Source organism: Aphidius gifuensis, linkage group LG2, assembly GCF_014905175.1.
Source record: "Aphidius gifuensis isolate YNYX2018 linkage group LG2, ASM1490517v1, whole genome shotgun sequence".
Taxonomy (NCBI): domain Eukaryota; kingdom Metazoa; phylum Arthropoda; class Insecta; order Hymenoptera; family Braconidae; genus Aphidius; species Aphidius gifuensis.
The window spans coordinates 15,764,524-15,780,862 of NC_057789.1; the positions used below are offsets into that span (position 1 = coordinate 15,764,524).

The 16,339-nt window shown below is 32.5% G+C and overlaps 3 protein-coding genes across 8 annotated transcripts in view; 2 read left to right on the forward strand and 1 right to left on the reverse strand.

Moving 5' to 3' along the window:
* The first annotated feature begins 1,149 nt into the window (after positions 1 to 1,149).
* Positions 1,150 to 2,888, forward strand: LOC122849199 (torso-like protein). Its single transcript, XM_044147824.1, has 2 exons — positions 1,150 to 2,430; positions 2,490 to 2,888. Exons 1-2 carry the CDS (start codon positions 1,786 to 1,788, stop codon positions 2,883 to 2,885), a joined length of 1,041 nt encoding a protein of 346 aa, XP_044003759.1. The 5' UTR covers positions 1,150 to 1,785; the 3' UTR covers positions 2,886 to 2,888.
* Positions 2,889 to 3,226: 338 nt separating this feature from the next.
* LOC122849198 (tetratricopeptide repeat protein 5-like) overlaps positions 3,227 to 16,339 on the reverse strand; it is a 33,352-nt gene continuing 20,239 nt past the window's right edge. The window contains exons 1-11 of one of the 5 annotated variants that reach the window (XM_044147819.1): positions 6,090 to 6,276; positions 5,837 to 6,007; positions 5,627 to 5,769; positions 5,298 to 5,475; positions 5,039 to 5,211; positions 4,739 to 4,981; positions 4,604 to 4,657; positions 4,348 to 4,533; positions 4,116 to 4,285; positions 3,888 to 4,032; positions 3,227 to 3,495 (exon numbers count right to left, since the gene is read on the reverse strand). In XM_044147819.1, coding sequence (XP_044003754.1) covers positions 3,376 to 3,495; positions 3,888 to 4,032; positions 4,116 to 4,285; positions 4,348 to 4,533; positions 4,604 to 4,657; positions 4,739 to 4,981; positions 5,039 to 5,211; positions 5,298 to 5,475; positions 5,627 to 5,769; positions 5,837 to 5,963 — 1,539 coding nt within the window. In that variant the 5' untranslated portion in view covers positions 5,964 to 6,007; positions 6,090 to 6,276 and the 3' untranslated portion in view covers positions 3,227 to 3,375. Of the gene's footprint in view, positions 3,496 to 3,887; positions 4,033 to 4,115; positions 4,286 to 4,347; positions 4,534 to 4,603; positions 4,658 to 4,738; positions 4,982 to 5,038; positions 5,212 to 5,297; positions 5,476 to 5,626; positions 5,770 to 5,823; positions 6,050 to 6,089; positions 6,277 to 16,339 lie in introns of those variants that run through there. The other 4 variants (XM_044147821.1, XM_044147823.1, XM_044147822.1 and 1 more) reach the window with 4 other exon arrangements.
* Positions 10,114 to 11,671, forward strand: LOC122849200 (ultraviolet-B receptor UVR8). Of its 2 annotated transcripts, XM_044147826.1 has the most exons (6): positions 10,114 to 10,275; positions 10,382 to 10,639; positions 10,755 to 10,884; positions 10,987 to 11,113; positions 11,218 to 11,389; positions 11,462 to 11,671. In XM_044147826.1, the coding sequence occupies exons 2-6, from the start codon at positions 10,429 to 10,431 to the stop codon at positions 11,629 to 11,631; spliced, it is 810 nt and encodes a 269-aa protein (XP_044003761.1). In that variant the 5' UTR covers positions 10,114 to 10,275; positions 10,382 to 10,428; the 3' UTR covers positions 11,632 to 11,671. The 2 variants fall into 2 exon arrangements, with proteins under 2 accessions (XP_044003761.1, XP_044003760.1); XM_044147825.1 differs by having other exon boundaries at positions 10,114 to 10,639.

A 16,339-nucleotide genomic window follows, 5' to 3' on the forward strand; every position in this document is an offset into this window, starting at 1 on the left:
TAGTACTCCTATATTCAAATAGACAAAGTTAAATTAATATACTATCATAATTATATTTTATTTAAAAGAAAAAAAAAAAAAAAATTCGTTCAGGTTATTTTATTCAATAATATTTTATAAACATTAATATTCTTATTATTATTTTATTTCATATTAATATATTGATCATTAATGATGATTACAGATGCAAAAAAAAATTTTAATCATTTATTTTGTGACTGCAATTCATATAACTTGACGCCGTAGCAGTTTGAATTTACGCGGCTCCGCCATATTGGGGATATCAACGATTTTACTTCGGATGACCTGTAAATTGGGAATCATTCTAGGGACCTTGGAGTGACCATATATGTAATACTACTATATTGCCAACATCCTATCTTCCCAATAAGTGGAGCTTCTCTGGAGGCAAGAGCGTCGACGATATGTCCTTCTCTTTTCAGAGCAGTAAAAAATGAGAAAGAGTAGGGAGCGTAGGGAGGGTTCGGATTAACTCGACAACTCACTAACTGACCAACACTATTTTTACTTTCTCACGTATATTAAATAAATAAAATAAAATATTTTAAAATAATTGAAATAACTAAATGAAAAAAAAAAAATGAATGAAAAAAATTATTTTACTTTATTCAATATTTATTATTCAAATAATATAATTATTCGTACATTTAAATATATTTGTATACATATGTATACAATATACATATACATATGTATACATTGTGTTGGTGAGTAGTCGAGTTAATCCGAACCCTCCCTACTCTCCCTACTCTTTCTCATTTTTTACTGCTCTGAAAAAAGAAGGAAATATCGTCGACGCTCTTGCCTTCAGAGACACAAAGCGGCCATATTAGCAATATAGTAGTATTATATATATGAGTCTCAACCAACTTTAGTTGACGTGACTGTACCGACAAGGACAAAAGCCCATCCATTGAATCTCTCTCTCGGCGACGCTAAGTTCGGCTTCCAGCAGCTTCCAGCAGCCCAATTCACAGGGCAAATTTTTTACAATTTAGGGCTTTTTTTGCCGGTGATGGCGCTTGTAAAATTTTTTTTATATAGATTTCACATACAAAAGCTCTACAAGCGCCGCCAGTGGAGGAAAAAAGCCCTAAATTGTAATGCCCTGTGAATTGGACTGCAGTTTTACTATATTTCAGTGAATAGCAATGATTGCAGTGTAAATGCATGCTTCATGCGCAATATGCTTGTGCGCATACATCTAGTGAATTTTAGCCCATTCTTTAATTATTAATTATTAATTAAACTAAGCATTCCTAAATTATGAGAATCATTTCCCAAACGTTCCCAAATCATTCCCAAACGATTCTATATCTCAGTTTTTTATTTTTCATAATCCTGCCAACCAAGTATATGGAGCCCCGTAAGTGAGACGGAACTGAGCCGAGACGACCATCGAACACAGCTAATCACAGCTAATGTCTTAATTCATTTTTCTACACTCACGTCAACTATGTTTAACAACAGTCGAGACAATAGTTTTTCAATTACGATTTAACAACAAGTTACCAATGAGTCAACGACAATGTTTTAATCCTTCTATATCTCACCCCCTCTTTTCTGAAACACCGTCAGATATTACTTCGAAAGTGTTTATTTATCTATTTCTGTACCAATTATTGAGTAATTTAGTTTTTAAAATGCGAATTTATAAATGCTACTTTATGAATAATTTCAAACTATTCTTTGTAATGATTTTACATTAACAATTTACATAGCACTGTGATTTTTTTTCAAAATCAGATACAAATCATAAGAAACATGAAAAGTAGATATCGAGAAATGTGTAAATTCTGCTACTGTTTACTCCTAGTGATTGTTATAAAAGTACATCTCTCATTTGGACAACGACCTCAGCTTGGTGGCACGGTGAATGTTTTTAGCCGATATGGCTATCTGAGCATAAGTATGAGAGTCGTGCCAAGAAATGATTCCGACACTTGGGTATTTCGTGAACCAACGCTCGAAGTGTTTCTCGATTCAATTGCTGCAACACCACGGCCAAGCAGAAAAAACAAAACAGTATTTGACGGTGATTTCCACATGGAATTTTGTGATAATATTAGACAACTTTTGCAAGCATACTTCCGAGACTTTACGTTTGAAAGATTAGAAAGACCTTGGAAAGCATTTACCGGAAGTTGGACCAAAGCAGCTATTTCGAAACATCTCGGTATTAATTCATCTTACATTACTGGTGAGCATTGTTACGTACTTGTTAGAGTCGCCAGATTCAGAGATGATAAACAATTGGCTGGGACACCTGACACGCTTATTTTGGATGATATTGTCACGAAAGAAGCCGATAATGTCACTATTGGAGATACTCCTAGTGTTATTAGGTTTATTAAAAACTTTGGCTCACACTACATATCTTCATTTGTTACTGGAAATTCTTTGTACCAGGTAAAAATTTTTCTAAAATTTCTTATGAATTATTGTGATCAAAATTTATAATTTTGCAGGTTTTTGTTTATACACCAGATGTTTATAAGCGAATAAAAGAGCGATTTAAGACCCGTGGTCTTAAAAATTTAACTAGTCTAGAATTGAGTAATTATTTTTCGCCATGGTATGCAGAACATATGGGAAAAATTCAGACAGCTAGTGGAAATCGATCGGTTGAAACGTGGGCGTCAAAACGACTTCGAATTCAATACTATATTTTTACATACGCGAGCCTATTAAAATTGCATGGTGATGCAACACTGCTACGTGAACTTGATGGCCTTCTAGGTGATGAGGCATTACTTCAACTACAACTGCGGACACTCGCGCCATTTTTTAAGAATTCAAAGCGTCGTGATTGGTTTCTTGAAGTCATCGATAACTACTTTAGACTTTGGGAGGTCAATATGTGATACTACTCAAAAAAACGGGTGGATAAACTTTGCTTTAAAAATAATAAAAGATATTTTTTGAAGCAACAATTACTTTCAAAATTGTATATTGTGATGTATTGATTCGAATTAGCAGAAGTATGACAATGCTGAAGTTTGTAAATTGAACAAGATCAATATGTTAAATATTCTTCCCATTACTTCGTTATATCAAGAATTTTAAGAACAAACTCATGAGGATTTTAAATTATAATTATTATTATTATTGTGTAGCAGAAAGATTTCATACAAGACTTTGCATATTTGTTAATTAAATTTTTTTTTTATATACCACAAGCAGTTATTTTTTCTACTTGAAAAAATATTTAAATAATTGTTCTTGCTTTCTTTCAAGTCCATACTTTAGATGGATCACAATTGAAGCCTCATTATAACAACAAAATATATTTTTTTTTATTATAAAATATTTTTATCTTTTCAAATTAATTTTTAGCCACTAGAATTTAGCAGATTAGTCTGTTTTTCTATAGCTTGAAAGGTTAGCACTTGCTTGTTGTTCTTTACCCAAATTTCTACCGTTCACAACTAATACCACAGGTGTCTCAACGCGTATAGATTTAAAGTCAATGTCCTGGAAAATTTCAAAAGTAATTATGAGTTGTGTCGATCGCAGCTGAGCTACATTTTTATTGAAACAGATGCTTTTTTTCATTTATTGAAATGATAATGATTGTCATATATCATTTTAAAATAGGATATATTCAAAATTATGTAAAGAAGGTATTACAAGTTACAGGAACTTCTGCAAAAATACTCAATTTTTGAGTTTTATATGAATTCACTTTCTATTCGATAACCTATATGATAAGGTTAGTTGATACGATACGGTTTATGTACACTGAAATAAAGCATACTAATTTTTGTCACTTTTTCGAACGGTTTATTCATTACTTTTCGAAACGTATAAAAACTGAGTATTTTTTCTAGAAGTCTGAATGTAACTTAGTTGTTTATTATACTTACGTTACCACAATAAGAAAATTTATTATAAGACAAAAAAGGTTCTGGAATGGCTACTGTGTCACCAAGAATTAAACCACGGCCTTCAGCCAAGTTGTAAACAGTCACTGCCAAAGTTGTCTTTTCTTTGTCTACCAGACAAAATGCACTGAAAATAAAAAATTGATTCTTCCATTGACAGACCATAGCCGATTGTTAATAAAATACTACAGAAATTTTCGATGGACTTACAATGGCACTGAATCAGCATTCTGAATCCAACAAATCACTTTACCGAATACCACTTTTCCAACATTTGAACCAATTGTCAAGCTTCTGAGTTCTACCAGCTGGAGCTGTACTTCTTTATTCTTTTCAAATGATGTATTTTTATAAGAGCCTATATGTTTTTCATCAAGTGCCTGAAGTGATTGTAATTTATACTATACTCGTAATGTAAAAAAAACATAATATCAATGCATACTTGAACCATTTGATGCAATCTCTTAGGTTTTAATCTTCCTTTACAATGTATTGATTTCTGCATGTCTTTTAGATATTTCAGTAAATCTTCGAACTTATTTCGAGGGGATTGCCAAGTGGGATCCAATAGCATTGCACGATCTAATGCTTCTAGAGCTAACTGATATTCTTCTTGATATTTAAAAACCTGTGAAAAGCAACTATTGTCAAATCAAATGATGAACAACCTACGTTAAATAATTCAACATAATAATTACTGTTGCTTTGCTGAAATATAAATCAGGTTTATTTTTGGCTACAACATCTTTTTCCTACAAAAAAAACAAAAAAATTTGGAATTAGATAGAATAAGTTACAAGTAATTAGAAAAATAATTCTCAAAAAGTACTTACGGCTTGTGCATATGCACACATGCAAAGTTTCAGTGTGGCGGGATTTCGTGCAACTGTAAAAAATGAAGACAGATAAGCATTACCTAAAATTGTCCACGATGTACCATCGGTGGTATCCATCGAAACAGCCTCTTTGGCATATTCAACTCCTTGCATTACATTGTCAATTTTCTGCTTGTGCGTATTAACTAGTTCTTGTCTTAAAACCATTGATAGGTTCCTTAGAGACGTTTTATTTCTTCCCTACAGACAAAAATATAGTAGTTTTTGAATCCAAGATTTTTTAACTAAAATATTTACATGGGGTAAAGCTCCAACAAAACAATTTTTTGCTTGTTCTATGTCATCATTTTTCCAGTAACATTCCCCTAGCTCATTCCAGGCATCGATTAATTTCGGCTCAAGTTTGACAGCTTTACTCAAAAGTTCCTCAGCTTGGGGAACAAATCGGTCAACTACATTTAATGCTCTTCCTGTGATTATGACAATATCCTCTTATATAACAACAACCGTTTCGGATATTTCTTATAGTACGATTCATTAAAAAAAGTCAAAGTACCTTTCAAATAATAATAGTTGGCGCGTTGTCCTTCAATTTCATATCCTTTACACTCATCGAATTTTGAAATGGTTTTTTTCATTTCTTTTTCGAGATCACTACTCTTATTAATTGCATTACTAATCGGATAATTATCAAAATAGTGATCACGATAATCATATAACAATCGAACTTGTTCCTATAGAAAAAAATAATTCAACGACCAATTATAAAAAATTATTTGAAAAGTGGAGAATATCAACATGAAATAGTAGATGTATGTATGAAAAAAGACAAATTTTCAGTTAATAGTGAATCAAATGACAAGGAAAATGTTTGAGAATACTTGCGGTCAAGGCAATAATAGGATCTTTCTTTAGATCAGAAGAGCTGCTAGCACCTGCAACAACTTTGTCATCTATGGTCGTAGACATCGTGAGTATACTATAGTTTAGGAAATAAACTAGGCACGGAGAAAAAACTACCGCATAACCTATAATAAAAAAAATTAGATTTTTCTGTTCTCATGCAAGAGATAAATTTATACGTTTTTGTTATACTTTGCAAAGTGTACCCGGCCAAAGAGTACGGCGACAGTTTTAGCGTATGGCTCAACCGCGGAAAGATTCCTTTGGTATCCTGCACAGCGGTGCGTTCCGTAGGGGGACCGCGGTCCTTTTTGGCCATAATCAGAGTGGATCCATAAAAATTAAAAATCTCCCTAGGAATCCCTAAAAAACAACCAGTCTCATGTATACTCTTTTTTACACCTTTCTATGCATGTATTGTTAATGTTGTGGATGTGGTGCTTACTGAATTTTGTACTGAATAAAATTATTAAAACAATAAATTTGTTAATAACAGTTAACAAAATGAAAAGAAAAATTCCACTTCAAAAAAGTAAAAAATGAACAGCAACATCAGCCAGTTTAAGATCTTGAAAGATAACAAAAATATGAGTGCTGTCCTAACCTTACATTTGAGTTATGATAGGTTTGGAAGCATTAACTTTGAAAAGAAATACAATTTACAGGCTAAATAATTGAGATAACAACAATATACACCTACTATTTTAATTGACAATTTTTTTTTTGATGCCAAATTATTTTTTTCTTTATAATATGTTAATCATATTTTTCGATGTTTACGTTTGCTTATGTTTGTTTACGTTTTCTAATACATAGCAGTGCTGACACTACAACGAAATTAAATTCACCATGATAAACCACGCCTATTTTTGGTAGACCGCGGTCCTCTACGGCACCCGTATTCACATGGCAAATTTTATACAATTTAGGGCTTTTTTTTGCCACTGATGGCGCTTATAAAATTTTTTTTATATAGATTTTACATATAAAAGCTCCACAAGCGCCACCGGTGGATGAAAAAAGCCCTAAATTGTAATGCCCTGTGAATACGGGTGCGGAACGCACCCCAGTGCACCCGTATTCAGAGGATGTTCTCATTAGGGCGTTTTTTTCCGATGGTGGCGTTTGTAGAGCTTTTCTATGTGAAATTCAGTGAAATTTATACAAAAAAAATTTTGTCAAGCGCCATTAGCGGAAAAAAAAAGCCCTAATGAGAACAATGTTGCCCCGTGAATACGGCAGTCCAATTCACAGGGCATTACAATTTAGGGCTTTTTTTCACCACTCACAGCGCTTGTGAAGCTTTTGTATGTAAAATCTATATAAAAAAAATTTTTACAAGCGCCATCAGCGGCAAAAAAAAGCCCTAAATTGTAAAAAATTTGCCCCGTGAATTGGACTGCAGGTGCTGCGATGAGGAGTGGGCAGTGTTGCCAGACTTGACTAAAGGCATGTGGCCACTATTTAGCAGTGATGGGTAAATGGTCGATTTTTGAGGTTTCTTTGAGGTAAGATACTGTAAGATAGTGTAAGAAACCTGAGACGCCATTTTTGAACATTCTTACCGACTGTTGACTCGACAATTAAAGCTGTCATTGCCCGATATATGTTGGTACATGTATTTTATTCATAAATAAATATATAAGATATCAAGGAGAAGCAGTGGCTAAGAAAAGATGTAGCTCGGAAATTAATGTTGCCAAACAATTATGTTTTAAAAAAGTAATGTTGCTTGAAACAGAATTTTTTTGGCAACTGTAATTCCTTAGCTACATCTTTTCCTTAGCTACTGCTATTCCTTGGACAGTTTCATTTATCAAATAGATGATATACATGTAATTTTGATTGAAATAAATAAAAATGTTCAAGGAAAAGCAGTAGCTAAGGAAAAGATGTAGCTAAGGAATTAAGGTTGCCAAAGAATTATATTTTAAGCAACATTATTTCCTTGAAACATAATCCTTTGGCAACCTTAATTCCTTAGCTACATCTTTTCCTTAGCTATTGCTTTTCCTTGGACATTTGTATTTTTAAAAAATAAATGTACATGTATTTTATTCATAAAATAAATAAAAATGTCCAAGGAAAAGCAGTAGCTGAGGAAAAGATGTAGCTATGGGATTAAGGTTGCTAAAGAAATATATTTTAAGCAACATTATTTCTTTGAAACATAATTCTTTGGCAACCTTAATTCCTTAGCTACATCTTTTCCTTAGCTACTGCTTTTTCTTGGACATTTGTATTTTAAAAAAATAAATTTACATGTATTTTATTCATAAAATAAATAAAAATGTCCAATGAAAAGCAGTAGCTAAGGAAAAGATGCGTGGCTAAGGAATTACAGTTGCTCAAAAAATAATTCCTTATACCCACTCCAGCAACTGTAATTCCTTAGCTCGATCTTTTCCTTAGCTACTGCTTGTTCTTGGGATTTCTATTTATTTAATAAATAAATGACATGTATTTATCGAATAAAAAAAAATTTGTGGCATAAAGGTTCTACTAAAAAATCATAGGAGTCGCTGGGAACGCAGTGTAAGATACCTCGATGTATGAAACCAATGATGTAAGATACAGTATCTTACCTCCCAACACTGCTATTTAGCATAGTTTTTCGACCAAGTTGCATGTCATAGCACTTGTGTCACTATATCTCACTAAAAATTTACTAGAAAATGACCGCTGAGGACTATGTTGACTATGTTGAAAACAAGAAGACTAGAAATACAAGAGGATGAACTTGCCTCAAAAAACCGTTCCGCTATGTGATCGCCACTAATTTTTTTGGATACAGCCAACATTAAAAAAATACAACAACAATGGTTAGCGTTATTAATAAATTTGTTTGTTTATATTTACACATGTTTTGAACATATGTATAATGATTTACTGTCAAAATATCAAATTGTCAACAAATAAGAAAGGTTATATTTTTATTTATTTTTTATGTGTTTCTAAGAAAGTTGGCACAGCTGAAACAATTTCAAAAAACGATTAAAACGCCGCCCTATAGGCGTCATATGTGAACTATTTCTGCCATATCGCTATGGCATATAACTTGGTCGAAAAACTATGCTAGTGGCCACAAGCTTTAAACATTTGCCCTGTGAATCGGACTGCGGAAAAAAAATTTTTATTAAAGGAATGCACCCCCTAATGAGAACAATTTTGCCATCCCGGCACCCGTATTCACAGGGCATTACAATTTAGGGCTTTTTTCCTCCACTGGCGGCGCTTGTGAGCCTTTGTATGTGAATTCTATATAAAAAAAATTTAACAAGCGCCATCAGTGGCAAAAAGAAGCCCTAAATTGTATAAAATTTGCCCTGCACCCGTATTCAGAGGATGTTCTCATTAGGGCTTTTTTTTCCGATGGTGGCGCTTGTGAAGCTTTTCCATGTAAAATCTATATAAAAAGTTCACAAGCGCCGCCATCGAAAAAAAAAGCTCTAATGAGAACATCCTCTGAATACGGGTGCAGTGAATACGGGTGCCGGTGCAGCAGTCCAATTCACAGGGCAATTTTTTTCAATTTAGAGCTTTTTTTTGTCGGTGATGGCGCTTGTAAAATTTTTTTTATATAGATTTCACCTACAAAAGCTCTACAAGCGCCGCCAGTGGAGGAAAAAAGTCCTAAATTGTAATGCCCTGTGAATTGGACCGCAGGTGGACTCTTATGAAAAGAAAGACAAGAAATGTGGAAGGGGCAGTTTCCCCATCATAAACTCTTGCCTGCTCTTGCCAGTTCGCCCAGTAACACCCAGTTGCACCCAGTACATACATGTAAATAGGTGCGTTCTTTGACTTGCGAGAGCCTGCGGGTATCCCCACCTTTAGCGATCCCTCTCTACTCTTTTTCCCTTTCTTTTTCTAACTTGCGTGAAATTTCGTTATTGCGCTTCCAGTTCCACGCAAATCAGAAGAAAAAAGGGAAAAAAAGTAGAGAGGGATCGTTAGAGGTGGGGATACCCGCAGGCTCCTGCACCCGTATCAAGAAGACTAGAAATACAGGAGGACGAACTTGCCTCAAAAAACCGTTCCGCTATGTGGTCGCCGCATAATTGAGGGGCGCTAGTAGTACCCGGGTAACGTGCGCGACTTGTATCGTTTTTATCGCACAATACAAACATACTCTGACAAACATCATGTGTATATGCTCTATTAGTGTTTGTCAGAGTATGTTTGTATTGTGCGCATTGTAAAAAAAAAGCGATACAAGTCGCGCTCGTTACCCGGGTACTACTAGCGCCCCTCAATTATGCGGCGACCATATAGCGGAACGGTTTTTATATACAGGCGAGATAGGGAAGAAATCCTCCTGTATTTCCAGTCTTCTTGACCCGTATTCAGAGGATGTTCAGAGGATGTTCTCATTAGGGCTTTTTTTTCCGATGGCGGCGCTTGTGAACTTTTTATATAGATTTTACATGGAAAAGCTTCACAAGCGCCACCATCGGAAAAAAAACGCCCTAATGAGAACATCCTCTGAATACGCGTGCCGCTAGCGAAAGAACGCACCTAAAATTCAGTAGCTCGCCTGTAATAGATTCCAGCCTTTAGTAGTAGCAAGTAGTAGGATCGAAGCTTAAAATATGTTTCTTTATTTTGGGCTAAATCCCTGTCCCAAATTGGTAGGACACCATAATCCAGTAGTCGATTCACACTCGGAAATTTTCGGAAGCAATATTACTTCAATCACAGGTAGCTGGAATTATTTAATAATTTCTCAAGATACAGGTGTTACTTTCTGTGGAGACGCTTCGATCAATGAACTCAAAAACTTGATGGTTCCGGACCATAGCAGAATCCAATCGGTTATTGCAGGGAAAGAGCATATTACATTCCTCACAGAACATCACGAAATTTGGCAACTTAATATTTACACGTATAGATGGAACAAAATTGACCGTTTAATCTCAAATAATGTTGACCACAAGCTGGAGTATGTTATTAAGATTGGTGAACATACATCTGTTCTGGCTCTTACTAATTTAGGTATTATACAAATAGCCGCATTCGAATATTAATGCAAGTCGACTGGATTTGAACTGTAAAATTTTTTAAAAGGTGGAGCGTCTAAATGAATTTAATAGGTATGTCTCTTTTTCAGGACGTATTTTTAATGTTCATAATCCAGTTAAAATGCCAAAAAACGTCAAATTCACTGATTTTGCATGTGGTTTGGAACACGCTATAATGTTGACAGACGATGGAGATATTTATTCGATGGGCATGGGCACGTTAGTATACCATTGTTATGTGACTTCATTGCATCATAATTCATAGATATCATTAAAGTCTATTTGATGACTTTTGATGACTCCATCTTCAAAGTTTTCCAGGAAGGGTCAGCTTGGACATGAGAACCTTGAGAATTGCAACGAACCTGAATTGATTAGGGCTTTGGCAGGTCTCAAAATCGCGAAAGTATCAGCTGGAGGATGGCATAGTGCTGTGGTAACGGTTGAGGTGAAAAGAATGACAATTAGTTACTCAAATCATCATATACTTTAACGCTTATATTTACTATAGTTCGACATTTAGGTGGTAAATATTATCTGTTCATTTTACAGGGAGATTTATACACTTGGGGATGGAATAAAAATGGAGAACTTGGAATTATCACGAATCAGCAAATCATCAATTCCCCTACCCTTGTTATTTTTAACGATAAGAATGGACATGTGATTGATATTAAAATCAAAGAAATTGAATGTGGAAATTGTTTTTCTGTTTGCAGAACAGGTAGCTTTTTTACATTGATCAGAATTGTAAATTTTTCTTTCGAAGACTTATTTTGTTTTCTTTTTTTGTCAGACGAGGGAGAGTTGTGGGGCTGTGGATCCAACAAATACGGACAACTTACTCAATCAAAACTGAAATTGTTAAAGTCGGCGATGTTTGTGAAGCTCGATATAAATTATTCCGGGAATATAAGCAATTTTTATTGCACTCAGTTTGGGAGCATAATTAAAATAAACGAGTGATGAGGCAGAACCTGTATTGAATAAAATATTGTAAAATTCAGTTGTTTTAACTTAAGGTTTATTCTGGAAATCTGAAATCGCAACAGTTTTTTTTGAAGTGAACTTCTTTACGGAGGGTAGTGACAAAATTCGAGGCGCCGCTAGCGTCACACTCTCTGTTATACGCTCTACGCTTGGTCACACTCTCGGTCACAAGCGGATAAATAAAGAGGGGAGAATTACATAGAGAGAGTAGGGAAGCTGGCAAGCATACAACCATGAAGACTAGAGAAATTTTTTGTAGAGCGTTTCAATACTTAAAAAAAAAAAAAGAAAAAAAGGGCGTAACAATCTTTGATAAAGGATAAAAGGCGTATGTCCGAGGATATACGCGTTTTTTCCGTTATCAAAATAATTTTTAATAAAAGATGTAGAGCGTATTTCAAATATTATTTGAAATTCATTTAGTGGCAGGATTTTTTAAATTATTGATTGTTTATTGATAATTATGAATAAATTATTATTAAGAAAAAAAACATAAAAATAATTACAAATCTTCATCTTTTATTAAAATCGATTTTGATAGTGAAAAAAGAGGCGTAAGTCCGTGACCATACGCCCTTTATCAAAAGTTGTTACGCCCTTCTTCCTTTTTTTTTAAGCCTTAGAATTAGATGCGAAGCCCGAAAATTCATAAATTTGCACTTACGCTCTTTTTCCATTAATGTGATGATATTAATAATAAAATTTATAATAATAATATTCGAAATATAAATACTAATAATTATTATTAACTAGTTTCACTTCCCCCGCGCATACTCGCAACACGCTAATTTTTTTATTTTTTTTTATTTTATGTTTAAATGAAATAATTATCTACATTGTCAATTTTTTAAAAAATTTTTTTTTGTGTGGTTTTTTTGAGATATTTACGTTCAAAGTTGACAACTTTAACACGCAAAATATAGGCGGTACCTCATATTTTTATTAATAACTTTTTCAAAACGCAACAGAAAACGTTAAATTTTTATCAGTTTGTAGTGCTAGAAAAGACAAATTTTACAATATAAATTTTTAGTATTTCGTCTGTTGCGTTTAAAAAATAAATAACTTTAAAATTCAAAAATTTCGCGAGAAGCGCAGCACACAAACATGAACACAAGCATGGTTTCAGTGTAGGATCATGGTAGAAATATACAAGTAGGTCCATGCGCATACGTTTTTTAAGCCAATAAAGCGGTGTCTCAACGCTATAGAAATGCTTGCAAGATCTTTCATCACTAGATAATTACTAGAATTTTGGTGGAAATAGGGTTACCATGCGTCCTGATTTTGTTTGGCTTGTCCTGATACGGTCCTGATTTGTCAAATGTCCTGATTTTTGGGACTCGTTCACAATTTAAAAAAATTTTTTTTTATTATAATTTTTTTTTTTAATGAATATAATATAGAATTTATCATTTATGCTAACTATGATAGACTCTTGAATACCTCTAATTATTGAAATTAAAATGGCGTGCAGAATATGTACCTCGTCCTATAGAGTATAGAGGGCCCGATGCAAAATTTCTATAGCGTAGGCAACCCTTCTTTTATTTTTGTAAATTTTGTGGTTTGCCATTTAATTTCTTTAGCTAAATTGAGCTAAATTAATTCTTCAAAAATTAATTGGTAAGCAACTTCCTTTCCTTAGCCATTTTTTCTATAGCTTTCAATTTCCCTGGTAGAAATAATTTATCCGGATTTCTCATAATTTTCTACGCAATTCACAATTGAGACTACTGGAGATATTAATCCGAAATTTATTCGGATTTTCTCCGGATTTTCTTGGAAGAAAATTCGGTTTTTATATTTCGTATGTAAACTTTTATTTCTGGTTCTTTTATTGATTTTTCTATTTTTTTTTGTTGGTTTTTTTTAAGCGAAAATTCCGGAAAAAATCCGGAGATATTATGAAAATAGTCTGGAGATTACTCTGTAAATATCTCTGGAAGTCTCAATTACGTCGAAATCCGGAGAGAATCCGGAGAGATTTTTTCCACCAGGGTTGTTTAAATAGATAAAAGGCTATTCACAATTAATTGGTAAGCAACATCTATTTCTTAGCCATTTTTCCTATAGCTTTCAATTTGTTTGAATAAATAAAAAGCTATATTGTCAAGTTGCTAAGAAAAGGATGTAGCTCGCTAATTATTTTAGCCAAATTCTTTCAAATTATTTGGTAAGCAACTTCCTTCGTTAGCCATTTTTCTCATAGCTTTCAGTTTGTTTAAATAATTATTAATTTAACAACTTAAAAGCTATAACAAAAAAGCCTAACGAAAGGATTTCGCTTACCAATTAATTTTCGATGAATTAATTTAGACAAAGAAATTAACTACTGTAAAAAATTTTTCTATCGTTTGTGTAATTTTAATGAATAATTATTGAATAATTAAAAGAAAACAAATGAATAAATAACATATAATCAAAATAAATGAATTCTTATGATTAACTACTTGAAACATAAATTTATAGGTGGAGGGGGTAAAATTTTGGAGTGGGAGGAAAATGTCCTGATTTGGCTTTTTCGAGATATGGTAACCCTAGGTGGAAATAAGCCTTTAAGGAGGTTATGCACAAATTACTCTTTTTTTAAAAAATATAATGAGAATGTTCTGAAATTTTGTACATAAGTAGATCTTTTCATTCTGAATACAACGGTATAATTATTTTCTTATGTTGATCGGTTAAATTTTTTGTAATTAATTATTGAAAATAATATTTAACATTGGCTCTTATGGAGATTTCAACTATTTTTTTCGGATAGAAAAAATGATGAAAAAGTCTTGAAAAAAATCACACATATACTAGAAACCGAGTTTTATTAATTGCGCGAAAAATTTTCATATGTTGATCGGTCAATTAATGAGTAATTAATTATAAACTTTACAAAAATTAGATGTGGCAACGTATGGCATGTTCAAACACACACACATACCCGCAATTCCATATATTGTATATGGGGCGCAGGCGCTTTTCACTTTATTTTTTTACAGTGTAGTCGGATTTCAGTTTTGTCTGTGACGTCAGAAGCGCCCCGCAACACCCGCAATGAATTTGTGCATAACCTCCTTAAAAGCCTTGCAAGACTATCGCAGCCAATGGGACATGTTCCATTTTTTCGTGCAAGATCTTGCTGCAAGAACATGCATGAGATTTCTATAGCGTGGAGACACCGCTTAAGAAATGCGGCCCCTACGTCGCCATATTGGCTAAACTAGCGCGATTTTATTTGAATCATAAATTGAAATACATATGAAAGATGATCTCAATAGAAAATTAAAATAATAAAAACACAAACAAATAATTAATTTTATTTTATATATTCAACATAAAAATACATATTAATCGTTTGACAATTGGAATAAGTTTGCAATAATTAAAATAAAAAACATCCATAATTCATATTTTGTGTATATTATGGGTTTAAAAAAACAATTTGAGCAACAGTATTTTATTAAACATATATATTTTTATATATTTCATGCCGATAATATATTATAAATTGAAACAGTCTTTTATTCTTATTATATTCTATAATAAGAATATATTGTTGATTATACCTACAATAACACAGTTCGAAATTATTAATATTTCCATATTACATATTTTTATTACATATTTTTTTTAACTTTTTTTTCTTATTTCTTTTTCTATTATCTTCTAAAATTTCCTCATTTGAAACTCTGAGACGAATGTACGTACGGGTGCGTATCAAACATTTGATTGCATCCAGTGCAATATTAATATTATTTTCTTTTATCCAAACTACTAGTTTATCATTTAAATACATAAAAATTCCTTTTTTTTTCCCCAATTGGTTTTTGTGAAAAAGTAAAATTCAATTTCCAATTGTTTTACAACATACATAAAAGTTTGGGATGGATATGTTAAACCTCCTCTTGAAAGTAGACTAATAATATTTACATCAGGAATAAAATCAAAATTTTTCGTTGGTTCTCCTAACGACGGATATTTATTTTTGTATTTATGAGCCACGTAACCTGTTACGTATAATAAATAATAGAAATATATTTAGAATTGGTCTTATGTCTTCTTCTGATAAATATTCTATTTGTCACCCGGTTTTATATAAGTTTAAATCAAAATGAATAGAGCATACACGTGTTGAAAATAAGGAAAATTCCTTTACAATTCTTCACAGATCAAATCTATTATTATTCACTCACCATTATTCAATTCGATATTTTTAGTTTGACATATTTCCATTCAAACTTTGCATGCATCCAAATTTTTTGGAAACCTATGAAAACTAATTTTGTCATTGTGCTTTATATTTTTTCCAATTTTTTAAAACGACTGCTTGATGTATTTTGACAATATTTCATGACAAATTTTACCATTATGCATACATGAGACCTACAATATTAGTTATAAAATAAATGAATAAATAAAAAACTTATTCAAATAAATTTAGAATATTATAGTTATTAATAACAAACAAATTACTAATTAAATGATTATTAAAGAAAATAAACAAATAAATAGGTATAGGTATCCAATGTATAACCTCCAAAATGAAAAGACTATGTCAAACAAACATAATAAACAATAATAAATGAATTTTTATTAACTGCCATTTCATTTATTACATTCCTTTAAGGATCAGTTTCGTATTTATAAATATGTTCAAATTATTAAACAATATTTTTAAAGCTTTTTAATT

Bases quoted from the DNA above. Each gene is read 5' to 3' on its own strand.
- LOC122849199 (XM_044147824.1), top strand. From the start codon at position 1,786: ATGAAAAGTAGATATCGAGAAATGTGTAAATTCTGCTACTGTTTACTC. The intron at 2,431-2,489 runs GTAAAAATTTTT...ATAATTTTGCAG, and splicing joins CTGGAAATTCTTTGTACCAG to GTTTTTGTTTATACACCAGA.
- LOC122849200 (XM_044147825.1), top strand. From the start codon at position 10,237: ATGTTTCTTTATTTTGGGCTAAATCCCTGTCCCAAATTGGTAGGACAC. The intron at 10,640-10,754 runs GTATTATACAAA...TCTCTTTTTCAG, and splicing joins TCTGGCTCTTACTAATTTAG to GACGTATTTTTAATGTTCAT. The intron at 11,114-11,217 runs GTGAAAAGAATG...TTCATTTTACAG, and splicing joins GTGCTGTGGTAACGGTTGAG to GGAGATTTATACACTTGGGG.